Raw genomic sequence first — 16,007 nt, 5'->3', positions numbered from 1 at the left:
TGGTACATAGTAAGCATTATAAATAAATGCATACTGTGATTATTATTTAATTATTCTATCGTGCTTGTTTCCTTCTCACATTAATGTCCCCTTGGATCTCAGGAAGACTCCTTTTATTCTCCCAAGCTGGGTGCCTGTTATTAGTTGCCCCTTCTTTCCTGCTTCCTCCTCAAAGCAAAGCCAGAAATATCGGCAAAAAGCATCTTGGATCATTTTACCTGTCTGTCTTCACTGCTTATATCTTTTAGGCTATTTTGCACTCCTGTTGAAAATTGCAAGACACAGTGGTCTCTAGCTTAGCTGGACACTCAGTGCTTGTGGGCAGTTTTTTTGTGTCCCTTGTAAGCATTAGTTCTTTTCCATAAGTCGGTTTTAAAGTTGAAAATGTAATAGAGTAAAACTTTAAAAAAAATCCTCACCCAAGGATATTTTTCCATTTATCTTGAGAGAGAGAGAGAGATCAATCCATGTGAGAGGCACATTGATTGGTTGCCTCCTGCACGTTGGCGACCAAACTGCAATCAAAGTACATGCCCTTGACTGGAATCAAACCAGAAGCTCTAACTGCTGAGCCTAACTGGTCAGGGCTGAGTAAAACTTCTTAATTTGAATTCCATTCATTTAGTACTTGTAATCATTGAGAAAGGAATGGACCCAAATTGGCTCTTTAAATGAGAAAGTCCTAAGCAAAAGAAGAAAGACTTCATAGGGATATCTTTACCTACTTTAAGAAAATACAACATTCTTTAGAGATAACTTTTCTCAAAGCAAGCCATCGTTGCTAAGAGGAATACTTGAACATACTGATTGTAAGTCATTCTTATCTAAAGCAGCCCTTAACTGAACAACACTTAGCCTCTTCTTTTTGCCCTGTCCTCTTGATAGTAATCATGAAAAATTCTGTTTCCTTTTTCATTTCCAGTTTAGTAATAGCATGAGAAGTTTCTTTATAAGATTAGTAAACTACAACTAGTTGAATGTCTGCCTTGTAGTTAGTAGGCTCTGTTTTAGGTACCTGGAACTGTAATTATCTCAGATCCTCACAACAATCTTTAGGTGTTGTTACTCCTGTTTTAAATCTATCTAGGGCTCAGAGACATAATGAAATACATTTACACCTAGTGAAATATATTTACACCTAGGAAAAGGCTGAGCTGAGATTCAGATCCCAGGCATGTCTGACTCAAAAATTCATGTTCTTTCCACTACACCATACTGCCTAATTATATTCTGTTAAGGATTTGCTAGATTCTGAAATTTCTTTTTCTTAATAGGAATGTATTTGAAAATTAATTATAATGTTTTCATTTAAATTATTAGCCAGGGGCAGATTTGGGGTAACCTGAAGCTTATGCAGTGTAGTAGTCTTTATGAAAAGAATTCAAAATTAAGTTCTGGGCATTGGAAGGAGCTCTTTTTGCAAGCTTAAACTTTACTAGATTCAAGGTAAATGCACTACTTATAAGAGCAAATGTTATAAAAACTTGGAATCAGTCGAAGTATATATTCAGTAAAATCTGAGTATATAAATTGCTTAAAGGGGCCCTAGTATGTATTTACTTCAGTCAAAATCATAGCCTATAAAAAAGACACCTTAGTTGTCATATTTATGAGTTAACACTTTCCTTTTTGGCTTATAGACAGATATTTTAACTTCCTTTTTTTTTGTTAATAGAAATTTATTTTGTTAAGTATATGTTTAGAAAAAAATGATTTCTTAAAGTTATTAGTGTGTTATAAATACTTTAATATAGTCTTTAATTTTTTTCTTTGAGAATATACTAAGAAGCAGGTTAAATAGAAAAATGAGTTTTGAAGCACAAAGATGAGATATTTTAAAATATTTTACTTGATTCCTCATGGTATATGCAAATGAGACATGAAAGAGCTATAATTTTTGGATGAACCCTATTACTAGCCAAATAAGTGACTTATTTGCTGCTATTTGTATACATAATTTAATTTTTAAAAGCTATAAGGGACGTTAGAATCTGTTCTGATCTTAGTTAATAGATGAGGAAACAGAACCAGAGAGGACTTTAATTTATGGAAGAACCATGAATTAGAAGCCTGATTTCTAGTTGAAAACTTTTTTTTTAAATAGGTATTTTGCTATAGTGATTTATTGTCTGACTTATTTGCTATTTGTATTCATAATTTAATTTTAAAAGCTACAAGGAATATTAGAATCTGTTCTGATCTTAGTTACTAGATGAGGAAACAGAACCAGAGAGGTCTTTAATTTATGGAAGAACCTGAATTAGAAGCCTGATTTCTAGTTGAAAGTTTTTTTTTTTAATAAATATTTCGCTATAGTGATTTATTGTTAACAGTAGCCTATTCAATAATAAAATAATTTCTTAATATTGAGCACCTTGGTGATTTGAGTTGACATGGGGTAAGGGCTCATAGCTCAGGACACTTGGATTCCTTCATTATTCTAACTAACTGTGTGATCTTGGATAAACCTCTTAGCCACAGTTTCCTCAATTGTAAAATGAAGAGGTTTTAACTTGGGGTTTATAGGCTCATTGTAAAAATTTTTGTAAAGACATTATATATATATATATACATAAATCTAAGAACTGAATGCTGGTGTGGTCTCTGGCCTAAAACATTTTCTGTGATGTGAAAGTCGCCTTTTCTGCCTTAGAATTTCCTTTATATTAAGAATGGTATATTTTAGTGATGATGGTTAAATCTTAATATGAAGCAGTGGGAAAGTTAGCTATGTTCTACATCTTTCTGTGTGAGTTGATAGTTTTAGAGAAATTTTGAGCTGATTTGATAGCAGATTTTAGTAATAATTTTACGTGATAGGCCTTTCGTTGTGATACCACATTTAGCTACAGTTAGGTTCATTCAATAAAAGACCAAGCTAACTGTGGCACTTCATAGTATTTCACGTTTTTATCTCTACCTTTGGATTGTGTGTTATTGCCTTACAGTTTATAGAACTTTTACACATTATCATATTTTTAGAAAAAACTGGTTACCCATTAAAAAAAATATTTAGTGGCCCTGGCAGGGTTGCCCAGTTGGTTAGAGTGTCTTCCTGATAAGCTAAGGTTGCCGGTTTGATCTCTGGTCACTACAAGAAACAACCCTTAAATTCATAAATAAGTATAGGTGCAACAACAAATTGATGTTTCTCTCTCCCTTCCTCTGTCTCTCAAATCGATAAATACTTTTTTTTTAAAGTTACTGAAGACAAAGAGAAGATGGTATTGTCACTTCTGATTAAAATCAATAATTTTATATATATTTTTTTAATCCTCACCTGAGGACATTTTTTTCATTTATTTTGTTCAGTTAGAGTGAGAGGGAGAGAGAGGCAGAGAGAGAAACATCGACATGAAAGGGACACATCGAGTGGTTGCCACCCGCACGACCCAACTAAGGCCGAGGACAAACTGCAACCGAGGTACGTGCCCTTAGCGGGAACCGAACCCGGGTCTCTCTGGACTGCAGGCTGACACTCTAACCGCTGAGCCAAACCGGCCAGGGCTAAATCAATAATTTTAGATTATAGGATAGAAATACAGAACTCACACATATATTTAGATATAAAGTATTTTTCCTGATAACATTTCTACTGCTACTTTCAGATTTCATCCCAAATATGATTCCTGCTCTTCTGTTGTTTCTGTTTTCCAGATGAATGTTTTCTAACATTTTTTAAAAAATATTTTTAGAGAGAAACATCAATCATCTTCCTCTTGCCCGCCCCCTACTGGGGATCAAGCCCACAACCCAGGCATATACCCTGTCCAGGAATGGAACCAGGACCTCAGTACATAGGACATCACTCAGTCCACTGAGACACACTGGCTGGACCAGATGAATGTTTAAAGAGCATTTTTATATATAGGATCTCTAATAGTGTTTGGTGTTTAATAGTATATTGGAAAATAAAGCAAATATTTTTATTTTTATTGTTTTTTACTTTTTAATCCTTACCCAAGGATATTTTTCCATTGATCTTTTTAGATAGAGTGGGGGCGGGGGGGAGTGGGTAGAGAGAGGGAAGGAAAGAGAGGGAGAGACATTGATGTGAGAGAGAGACATCCTTGATTGCCTTCCTCATGACAGCCATTCAGGACCAGGGATGGAAACCTTCACTCCTCGGTAGGTGGGCTGATGCTCTAACCAGTGAGCCAAACTGGCCAGGCTGTTTTTATCTTTTTGAAGTGGTGATTTTACAAATGTAGTAACTAATTGTCTTAATAGGGAGGATCTCTATAATGTTTGAAGAGTTTTAGTCAAGGTGACTATGGTTCAATCTCTGGATAAAATGTTTTTCAGGGTGTCAAGTAACATCTTTGTAACATCAGGATAGGATAGTGACAAACTTCTAGCCTCAGTGAGAATGCTTAGAATTGAATCTTGTTATGGTCATCATCAGACTGAAATGTTACACATACATTTTTTTCATGAATGCAAAATTCATTCACAAAGATACAGTGAAATAGTACTGTATTTGAACTCTTAAATCAGTTGTGATTTAATTGGACTGTAATAGGCTAATCTGGAAGCGTGATTTGTGTCTTTGAAAAAAATTGTTGAGAATTTTCAAATTGATTTTTGAACAGTTTACTCATGTTGAGATCTGAAATGCAAATTGTAATTGAACTTGCTGTTGATGATTCAGATTTCTCATCATGTTACTGTTCTATAATTTAATGATATTGGACGCCAAGTGAGTGTAGATCAGAGTTAGTTTATGACTTCACAGAATTGCCCCCAGGCCACTATGCTTTTCCAATTGATAATCTTCTTCTCTCTTTCCTTGACATTAGTTAATACTTTTGGCAACCTAGTTCCACTCCTATCAGGTCTCCACTAGAACCAAAGAGAAACCAGTTAATCAGTAGTCTTTAACTTTACATTCAGGTTTAAGTCATTAAAACTATATATATATATATATCTTCTATGTAGTAAAGAAAGAAACAAATGGCCCTGGCCAGTTTGGCTCAGTGGTTAGTGTCGGCCCACGGTCCAGAGAGACCCGGGTTCTTTTCGCTGAGGGCGCGTACCTCGGTTGCGGTTTGTTCCCGGCCCTGGCTGGGTTGTGCGGGTGGCAGCCACTCGATGTGTCCCTTTCACGTGGATGTCTCTCTCTCCCCCTCCCACTCTATCTGAACCAAAAAAATGGAAGAATGTCCTCAGGTGAGGATAAAAAAAAGAAACAAATGTATTGAGCAAGTATTATTGTGTGCCAAATGCTTTCACAAACTTACTTAATTGCCACACAATACACCATCTACTCCCATTTCTCCCTCCCCAAGCAGATGAAGAAAGTGAAGTTTAGAAAGTTAAATAACTTGTCCGAAGTCTGAATGTGTCCCACTGGGCTCTTTTCCTCAAAGCTTACATTTTTGGCTATATTTTTGCTGGTTGAGGTTGCTTAAAGATTAACTGAGGGATAAATAGGATTATTACGGATGTCATAAATCATTACATAGTTGTTGGTCATCAAATAAGATTAATTATCATTAACAATAACTTGACTGCATTTAAGTCATATTTTTGAATGATATCTAGGCATTGTGCCATATATTATAGAGAATACAATAAAATAAAGGAAGAGAGACTTTATATTACCCTGAGGTGCTTACGGTCTGTGAGGGAGTTTCCTTTCTTAATTTATTACTTAGTTGTGTCTGACTAGAACACTGCCATTCCTCAGATATTTTTACCAAAGCAACTTTTTTGAGGCTGAAGCTTAAAATTAAGAACAAGCATTTTTCCTTGTTTATTTTTTTCTAGCTGTGTCATTCTGAATTGCTAGGAATTTCAAATTCTCACCCTTTTCCCCCACCCACCCTGTTCTAAATTTCTTGTAGAAAATTATTCACAGGGGACCAAAGACTTCTTGTCCTTTGTATATAGTGAATGTGAAGAATACAGTTCTCTTCATTTTAGTTCTAATTGGCTCATGCTGTAGTTCTCTCCAACTCTTAGTAATTACCTGATCTTCAAGATGTGTAAGTATATAATAGACTTACATCCTTTCAAATTCAGACATTTCAAAGGTTGTGTTTTTGCATTATTTGAAGTAATATGGATGAAAAGTCAGAGATGTTTGTGAAAGAAAATGACTGTTAGCATTATTTTTGCAATTGGTACTTTCTAATGAGGGAATTTTAATCTTGGATTTGGGAATGGTAAGGGGAAAAGGTCATTATTAAAAATTAAAGTCTTGATTTAATTTTTAAAGTCTTACTAAACCTTAAATTAAGACTACTTAATTATATCTTGCTTTTAAAAAGAGCTTTTGCTTCTTTTCTTGCTAAATGAATTTACTTTGCTTGCTGATCACTTGTAACTTGAGCTTCTTGGGGATAAATACTGTATACAGCTAACAATTAGCAAACATTAAATATTTGTGTATAGATGTCTGTGTGTGTGCATTTTATTTTTTTGCTGAAGTATTGGTTACCAGATTTCTTCCTGAGTATAGTTGCAGTTGTTGCAACCTAAGTAAATCAGTTTCATCAACTAAAATTAAAATGCTACTTGCACAAATAATACTTCAAGATAAGAATGTTATAACCTTTTTTTTAATAAGTTTTAATAAAACTGGGCCTTTAAATTTTGTGACAGCTAGTGTTGTTTGCTATATCAAGGATGGGTGAATGAGAAATTAAAGTTCATTATTAATGTAATTATTTTGCTACTGTTGTTGACATTATGCCAAGACCAAAATATGTATATCTAAGAATTTGCACTTGAAGCTAGTTTCCTTTAACATGTTATTATTATTATTTTTTTTGGATTTGTTTAATTTCAGGAAAGATTGTAGCTTATGGATCTCTTAATTGCCTTTTCCTTTCATTAATATTCCCCCAGTTAACACTTATTAATAAAATTAATGATTAAGTAGTCTTGTAAGGTATTTAGTTAGGTGAATGGGGAATCTGAAAATACTACTTAATACAGCGGTTCTCAGCCTGTGGGTCGTGATTCCCTTTTGGGGGTCAGACGACCCTTTCACAGGTCACCTAAGACCATCGAAAAACACATATTTCTGATGGCGATTCATAACAGTAGCAAAATTACAGTTATGAAGTAGCAATGAAAATAATTTTATGGTTGGGGTCACCACAACATGAGGAATTATATTAAAGGGTCGCAGAATTAGGAAGGTTGAGAACCATTGACTTAATATCTAAAATTTGAGTTTGTTGGCTTGCACGTTATTACTTAATTTCTATTTGAAAAAGACATTAGATTGTTTAAAAATTACATTAATTGCTGTAGATAAGCACATTGAAATACTCCATGTTACTGTGCTTAGTAATCAAATGTTCATGTTTTCAAAATTGCATTGGTGTACATAGGTATAAAATGATACTAATTCACCAGACATTTGTTTATAGCCTTCTCTAAGTGGCATTGAAGAAAAATGTACAATCCCTAAAGTATCTCATAGTCTAGTTTAAAAAAAAAGATGCACAAACATATTATGAAGCATTATGGTAATGTGTAGTGATAGATATATCCTTAGGATTAGAAAACAGCTGAGAAGGAGTCATTAGCTTTGCTTGAGGTTAGAGAAGGATCCCTGGATAACATGACACCTGAACTGTATTCAGAGGCTATATGAAGAATCAGATAAAGAAGAGGCAGAAGAAGGGAACATAAAAAAGACCTGGGAGGGTGGTGAGTGGGTAGGGAGGAGTGACTGTGGTCTGGATTTACCATTGGTTTGATGTCATTAGGGAATAATGTAAAATAGGTAGTGGTGAGTGAAAAATGAAGCTAACTTATACATAGACTAGATCTTAAAGAGTGTTATATTCCCTTTTAAAGTACACCACCCCACACAGCCCTGTTGTTAATGAGAACTGGCATGCTGCTCATATGTTTATTTTGATGATGATTTTGAGAAAGATGAATTCCAAGAGGATATTAGAGTTCTTGATGGTTGGCAGTCTTTTGCAGTGATCTAGATGAAAGTCGTAAGGCGATAGTGGTATTCAGGATGAAAGAATGGGGCATATTTGGCCTAATGAATGGATGAGAAGGGCTTGAGAGGGAGGAGAAAAGAAAATGTAAGGGCTATGCTTCTATCTTGTTTTAACTAGGCTATGTTGCCACTACTGAATCCAAGAATACAGGAGGAAGATTTGGGTGGGTGTGGAGATTGCGTTTACCAGGGATTTTGGACATGCTAACTTTGATCCTTGTCTAGAGCATTTGATTGGAGATATTCAGCATATAGTTGAATAAAATAGTTTTAGCTTCAGTGGAAGCATCTGGGCTGGCAATATAGATTTAGGAGCAATTAATGTATAAGCCAATATTTATCTTCTTTGAGGTGTGGACCAAAGTTCTTGGGAAATCTGAGCTAGGAATCTACCACCCAGAAAAGAAGTGTACACACATTATATTTGCAAAATTTTGTATACAATTTTAAGAGTCTTCAGAATCCCTTGATAGTCTTGTCTTGTAAATTTTAAAACCCTAGATGTGTAGGTAGTAGTTGTAAGCATGAATGAAAATGCTTACAGGGACCCGTATAGACTGAAAAGAGCCAAGGACAGAACTCTTGGGATTAAAATGATTTAAATGGCACTGAACGAATAGGAGACATGAAGTAGGGAATACTGTTTCGGAAAGAAGGCTACATTATACTACTGACTTGCATTTATTTAGCATAGTTGTACTTTTTAAAAAAAAAATTCTCACCCAAGAATTTTCATTTTTTTATTTTTGAGAAGGGTGGGGAGAGAAACATCAATCTGGTGCCTCCCTCACATGCCCTGACCAGGGATAGAACCTATAGTCTTTTGGTGTATAGGATGATGCTTCAAACAACTGAGCCACCTAACTATAGTAGCATAGTTGTACTCTTAAAGCACTTTTGTTTTAGCTCATATCTCTTTATTTGCTAAGCTTTAAAAGCTGTATTTTTTTCTGACATTTGGTGCCCATAGATGAGAATTCAAGAGATTCTATTATTGGACACCTTTGTTAGTCAGCTGGAGAGGAATTATATTGTGTCCTGGGCTGGGCTAAATTCTAACATTCTTCTTAGAACTATCTTCGTGATAGTCCTTTGAGATTAATGCTGTTATCAAACCCACTTTACACGTGAGGAAATAAAGGCTTAGAGGAATTAAGTAATTTGCCCAAGGCCACATGGCTTGTGAATTTAAAACAGCCATTGACACAAATTCAGGTCATACAGACAGCAAAACCTGTGTTCTCTGCTAGTATACCATACTATGTTGACCAAGATAATCAGTGACTGGCACTGATACTACTTTACCGTGTTAGCACAATGGAATATGATGTGAGTTCAGTAATATGGACTAGATTTGGGGATGTAGGAGTTCTAATCCTAGCTCCGTGATTTGGGTAAATCATTTATATCTCCATTTTCTTTTCTTTTGTTGGAACATTTTTATATCTGAGCAATCACCAGAAGAAACATTGTTCTCCTGTTGCTCCATCTATGATCTCTATAAGGCATGACTACTGAGGAAAATATTAATACAGTCTTAGATTATCTATGTGAGAAATGATTTTATTATAATGTGAGAGTACTTATACAATATTTGAAGCCTCTTGGTTTATATATTTAAAAAAAAATTTTCCCCCTTTATTGATTTCTGGAGAGAAAGGAAGAGAGAGGGAAAGATAGAAACATCCATTGGCCGCCTCCTGCATGCCCCCCACTGGGGATTAAGCCCACAACCCAGGCATGTGCCCTGACTGGGAATCAGCCAGCAACCTCTTGGTGCTTGGGTTGACACTCAACCACTGAGCCACACCAGCCGGGCTTGGTTTATATTTTTTAAGTTCTTTAATCTTCAATAGAAAATTTAGTAATTCATGCTGGGTAGAGACGTTTTTGTAAATTTTCTAGCTTTCATGGAATCTTATTTTACAAAGCTTGAAAAGATTATTTGAAGTTTTGCTCAACTGTTGGTAGTATAGTTATCTCTGGAGTTTATAATAGATATACACTGAGCTCTGTCTTTGAAATAGTTCTGAATATTCAGTCTGCTTTAGGTGTTTGTTATTTGATATTAACAGATGGTATCTTAGTTGCTTCACTTTTTCTTTTTTTTTTTTCTTTATTGATTTTTAGTGAGAGAAGAAGGGAGAGGGAGAGAGAGAAACATAGATGAGAGAGAACATTGATGGGCCACCTCCTGCATGCCCCCCACTGGGGATCGGGCCCACAACCTGGGCATGTGCCCTGACCAGGAATTGAACTGGTAACCTCTTGGTACATGGCTCATCGTTTAACTGCTGAGCCACACCAGCGGGGCAGCATCACTACTCTTGCACTTTGGGGCCGTTACTACGTAAAATAACGCTTACTTGAACACACGCACTTTGAAATTGCGACAGTGATCTAATAACCAAGAAGATAGCTGCCAAGTGGACAATGGGATGATTTGTGTCTTGGACTGGACACAGCAGGATGATGCGAGATTTCATCATGCTATGTAGATGGCTCGTAATTTTAAAATCAAGAATTGTTTATTTGTGGAGTTTCTCATTTAATAGTTTTGGACCGTGGTTGACTGTGGGTAACTGAAACTGCAGAAGGTAAAATTGTGGATAAGAGGGACTACTGTATATGGGGTATTAAGGCCATTAATATCACAGGAGCTTATATCTTATCTTTTATTTGTGAAAAGTTATAAATAGCTGTATCTTATATTTTATATGGATGGCACCCTATGAATCAGGATATCTGACAAAAAAATAGTTTTAGGTGTAGGGGTAAACTCTAAGGCCATTTCAGAAAACTCTGGTAGAGATGGGATTTGAATAATATTTAAGTTACAGAAAAGAAGTTGTTTTCTTAAAGAGTTCTTTTTTAAGCTCTCCAGAAAAGATTAGAATAATAAGACTTAGTTTGAGTCATCTGCTTAAGAATCCTCTTGATTGATAGTTGAACTGGTATTTTATTGGTAGAATGACTGAAAACTATTTTGCCCACCTACTCCTTTCTCTTTCACATTCATACCCATTAGACATGGCTTGGAGGGGATTTTTTTTCTTTTTAATCACTTTATTGAGATATGATTGACATACAAAAAAACTACGTAATTCATTTATGCAACTTGATGAGTTTGGAGGTAAGTATTCACCTGTGAAACCATCACCACAATTTATACAATAAGCATATCCTTCACTTCCAAAAGTTATTCTTTTTTGTTTTTGTTTTCACCTACCTTTTGGAGCGGATTAATTTCTGTTCAATTCAGGTTGGAAGTATGTGTGAAGCAGTTAAATAATTGTTGCAGGATTTCCCAGATTGTAAATACAGAATTTGTAAGTTTTATGTGGCATAAAAAGGGCTCCTTAGCCAGAGATTAGCAGAAAACCATTCAGTGACCAAGTATAAGTGCCTGTTAATATGCCACGTCTGATTTTAGTGGCTGAGGAATTCCACATTGAAAAAAATTTTTGCCTTCATGGAGCTGACATTTGGCTGGGAGGAGGAAAGCCAGGAAAAGAAATAAGGAATGTAGGGTTGGAATTTGAGGGTCACTGGTAGGAGGCTGCTGCTATTTTTAAGAGTGAGCAGTTAAAGCTTTATTTTAAGGTGACAGTTGAGCAGTTTTGAGGTCAATAAGTGAATGAGCCATGAAGGTATCTGGGGGAAGAACATTTCAGAGAGTAGCAGATACAGATACTTTGAAGTTAACTTGTTTGATGTCTTCCAGGGAATAGCAAGGAAGCTGGTGTGGCTGGAGCAGAGTGAGCAAGAAGGAGGACTAGTTGATGTCAGAGAGATGATCAAATCGAATAAGGCTTTGTAGCATAGTGTCAGGACTTTGACTTCAACTCCAAGCGAAATGGGTAGTCTCTTGAGGGTAGTGAACAGATGAGTGATATGATTTGATTTATGTTTTCAGAAGGTCAGTCTTGTTTCTCTGTGATAATAGACCAAGAGCAGAAACAGACCAGCTAGGAGCTGTTGCAGTAATCTGAGAGATGGTGGTGATTGGATCAGGCTAGTTTAGCGGCAGTGGGAAGTGGTGAGGAGGACTTAGATTCTGGATACATTTTGAAGATAGAGACAACAGAATTTGGTTGCATTAGAAATGAGATAAAGGTGTAAAGAGGATTACAACCTTTTTGGCATTAGCAAATGTAAGGATGGATTGGACATTTGCTTATTTGGAGAAGATTGCATGAGAAGCAGATTATGGGAAAAGATTAGGATTTCCGTTTTTGACTTGATAGTAGGCATTCAAGTGGAAACATTAGATATATTAGGGGAGAGGACCAAATAGGACATACACATTTTGAGGTTAACAAAGTCTTGAGAATAGATGAGATCAGCTTCACCTTTTAAAGACATTGTGGATAGACAAAAGGTTTAGAACCTGAGCCTTAGGGTTGGAGGTTGTGATGAGCAAGAACTAGTAAGCAGACTGACAAATACAAGTCATTAGAATAGAAAGAAAAACCAGAGATTGTAGTGCTTGGAAGGCAAATGTTCATTTCCTACCAGATAGGTCAAGTAAGATAAGAACTGACACTTTGATCATTAAATTTGCATTGTGGAAGTTACTGGTGACCTTTCCAAGAGTAATTTCAGTGAAATGGTAGAGATGGAAGCCTTACTAGAGGGGCTTCAAGATACAATGGGAAAAATAGGACTTGGGTACAGTCAATGTAGAATTCTCCTCCCCTACCCCATGATTCTGCTGTAAATGGAAAAGAGTGAAATTAGGTGGTGCTGGAGAAATATGTGGGGTTTTGAGGATTTGTTTGTTTTTAAGTTGGGAAACCAGTGATTTTGAATGCAGATGGAAATTGTGTAGCAGAGAAGAAAAAATTTGATAGTGCTAGGAAGGGAGATTGCTAAAGAAAGGGGGTCCTTGATTAGATGAGTTGTTATGGAAACAAAGCAGTACTTGTTAAACTTCATTCTGTATATGAATAACCTGGGGTTCTTGTTCAAATGCAAGTTTTATGGTTCTGTAGGTTTGGTTTGGGGTCGGAAATGCTCCTTTTCCAACAAGTTTCTAGAATTTGCCTGTGTTTATGATCCCTGTGCTTTTGAGTATAAGAACTGGGCACTTTGAGTACAAGAGCTAGTAGATTATATTGGTGTGCAATCAACTAGGTTAGTGGATATGGTGAGTTTGTACAGTTTCTTTTCAGGTTGTTCCTGTTCTCTCAGAATAGGAAGCAAGTCATTATCAGAAGAGATGGTGTAAAATCATGTAGGAGAGTTGAGTCAGTAGATTAGAAAAATTGGATTGTGGGGTTGCACTAAGGGTTCACTTGTGATTAGTGGTCATGAATTTAACTGAGATGAATTGAATATGGGCATATGTGTTAATTATTCATTTACTTTCAACTACATGGGTGCAGGTGCATTGTAGGTGGGCAGTTGAGGCTTAGAATGGCATGTTTTTGGAAGGAGGATAGGAGGACAGGTGACTTATGAATGTTACATAAAAGGTAGTTACAGATGATGGACCTTAGAGTCTAAGGTGGGAAAGGAGGAAAATGAGAGAATACTAGGTTAAACAAAGAAAATGTGGTGGGGTGTTATTTTTGGTTTTGTTTTTTGTTTGTTTTGTTTTTAATTGCAGGTCTTTCTTCAATCTTTAGTTTGCTGAGGCGCTCTATAGATCTTCAGGAGAGGAAATCTTTGAGCTTGTGTTTTACTAAATAAACTTAGGGGAAAGACATTTTACACTTTCTGCTAAAGCAAATATTAACATCTAGGACTGTGATTTTATTTAAAGTGGAGGGGTTCTGCAGATAAGAAAGGAGGGAGGTCTTAAAGGATTTTAAAAAATTGTTTCAGCTCTAAAATCTATTTTTAAGTGTATTTCTTTATTTCTGTTAAAACAGATTGTTAACATCCTTATGTCATACAGCGTTATCATCGTAGCCATATAATAAAATATTTACTATATGGACAAATACAGACAAATTTTCAACCATTGGTTTTTGTTCTTTTTTTTTCTTTCTTTTTTTTTTTTGTCTCTTTTTCTCTCTTGGATATTACAGATGACCATGGATGAAAAATATGTAAACAGCATTTGGGACCTTCTGAAAAATGCAATTCAAGAAATCCAGCGTAAGAATAACAGTGGTCTTAGTTTTGAGGAGCTCTATAGAAATGCATATACAATGGTTTTGCATAAACATGGAGAAAAGCTCTACACTGGACTAAGAGAAGTTGTTACCGAACATCTCATAAATAAGGTATCCAACTTTAAAGGACTGTTGCTAATTATATTGAATCTAGAAAATCCTATATACCATATTTGACTATGACTAGAGGTATTATTTTTAAAGGCTCCAGGAAGCCTAGATAAATGATAGTTAATGACTGTATTATAAAACCTACTCAAAACTTTTAATCTGCTAAGTCAGAGCTTCTGATAATTGAGGGAAGATGAAATTTGTGATCTATGATTAATATTCTCTATAATCATAATTAAGGAAGCAAACTTTCAGTAATTTACAAATGTTTATTTATTAATGTTATAGATCAACATTTTTTCTTTAAAATGCTTAATCAACCAATATTAGCTTTCTCCACTTTCTCTGAATAGTTGAAAATATTAAAACTACATTGTTTAAAAAATATTGTCTAAGACTTTTTACTATTTGAAATTGACTTTATTCATTTTAACTGTCTTTTAATATAGAAATGTGAATTTAAAAAAAAAATAGTGGTGGGCTGTTAACATTATAAAATGGTTCTTTGGTTCCAAAAAGATGTATTTGTTTTTTTTAGAATATATGTTTTTACAGAGCAAACTCTTCCACTGCAAGTATATCTTGCTTTAAGATTGTCAAATAAAATGTAAATACCACAGATAAGTAAAACTTTTCAGAGTTTTTGTGTGGTATTAGGGTATTCATTTTTAAATTTCATTTTGACAAAATGGAAAAGTTGTAGCAATAGTACAGTGATCTCTTTCATTGTAGATTCACCAGTTGTTAACATCTTGCCAATCTGTTTATTGATACTTGTTATTATTACAATTATTGATATTATTGCTGAATAATGAGAGAATAAGTTTTAGATTTATTTACCCTCAAATACTTGGGAATGTTTCTCCTAAGAACAAGGAAATTCTCTTAACCAAAGAACATTGTTCAAAATCAGGCAGTTTAACATTAATATAATAGTATTATCTAATACAGTCCACATATAAATTCACCCTTATCCTGTGTAGCAGTGATGTCCTTTATAGCAATTTTCTGATCCAGGATCCAATCCAGGATCACATACACAATTCCTCAGCCTTTCTTTGTCTTTCAACACATTGACATTTTTGAAGAGTATAGGTCAGTTGTTTTGTAGATTGTCCCTCAGTTTTTGGTTTGTCTGATTGTTTCCTCATGACTAGTTTCAGGTTATGCATTTTTGGCAGGAATAATACATAAGTGATGTTGTGTCCTCAGTGCATCACATCAGGAGGCACATGATGTCAGTTTATCCCATTATTGGTGATGTTAACTTTGATCACTTGGTGTCCGCCAGATTTCTTCACTGTAAAGGTACCTTTTTTCCCTTTGTAATTCATAAGTAATTTGTTCAGATATATTTTGAGACTGTATAAATATCCTGTTCCCCAAGAAGCTTTCATGTGATGGTTTTAGCATCCATTGATGATTCTTGCATGAATCATTATTACTTTAGTGGTTACAAAATAATCACTTTTTGTTTTTACTGTTCCTTCTATACTAGTCCTTTCTCTTAAGTGGGATTACATGAGCAGTAGTTAGTATCTCATGAAGCAGTTTTTTGTTAAGTGCCTACTGTGCAAAACGTTCTAGGAAAATACAGTGAATCCAAAGATATATATGAAACTCCCATCCTAGGTTTGTTTTTATTCTGATGTGAGAGATGATACACACATTAGATAACAGTGTGAGGCGTTATATAATTAAATGGCAAATAAGTTACCCTGGGCTATAAGATTTCATGAAAAAGAATCAAATTGAAGTGAGTCATGACAAATTTGGGATATAAGTGAACAATGTGGAAGGCA

At 35.1% G+C, this 16,007-nt stretch overlaps 1 protein-coding gene across 18 annotated transcripts in view; it reads left to right on the top strand.

Moving 5' to 3' along the window:
* The window catches only part of CUL3 (cullin 3), a 90,575-nt gene that overhangs the window by 7,779 nt on the left and 66,789 nt on the right, over positions 1-16,007 (top strand). For 3 of the 18 annotated variants that reach the window (XM_036254934.1, XM_036254928.1, XM_036254925.1), the window contains exons 1-2: positions 14,093-14,205; positions 15,418-15,513. In XM_036254934.1, coding sequence (XP_036110827.1) covers positions 15,466-15,513 — 48 coding nt within the window. In that variant the 5' untranslated portion in view covers positions 14,093-14,205; positions 15,418-15,465. Of the gene's footprint in view, positions 1-5,842; positions 5,988-11,033; positions 11,106-14,007; positions 14,206-15,362; positions 15,514-16,007 lie in introns of those variants that run through there. The other 15 variants (XM_036254929.1, XM_036254920.1, XM_036254922.1 and 12 more) reach the window with 11 other exon arrangements.

This window comes from Molossus molossus, unplaced genomic scaffold (genome assembly GCF_014108415.1).
Source record: "Molossus molossus isolate mMolMol1 unplaced genomic scaffold, mMolMol1.p scaffold_m16_p_11, whole genome shotgun sequence".
In the NCBI taxonomy this organism is placed as follows: Eukaryota; Metazoa; Chordata; class Mammalia; order Chiroptera; family Molossidae; genus Molossus; species Molossus molossus.
The sequence above is the reverse complement of the archived record's forward strand: the minus strand, read 5'-3'. Positions and strand labels throughout refer to the sequence as shown.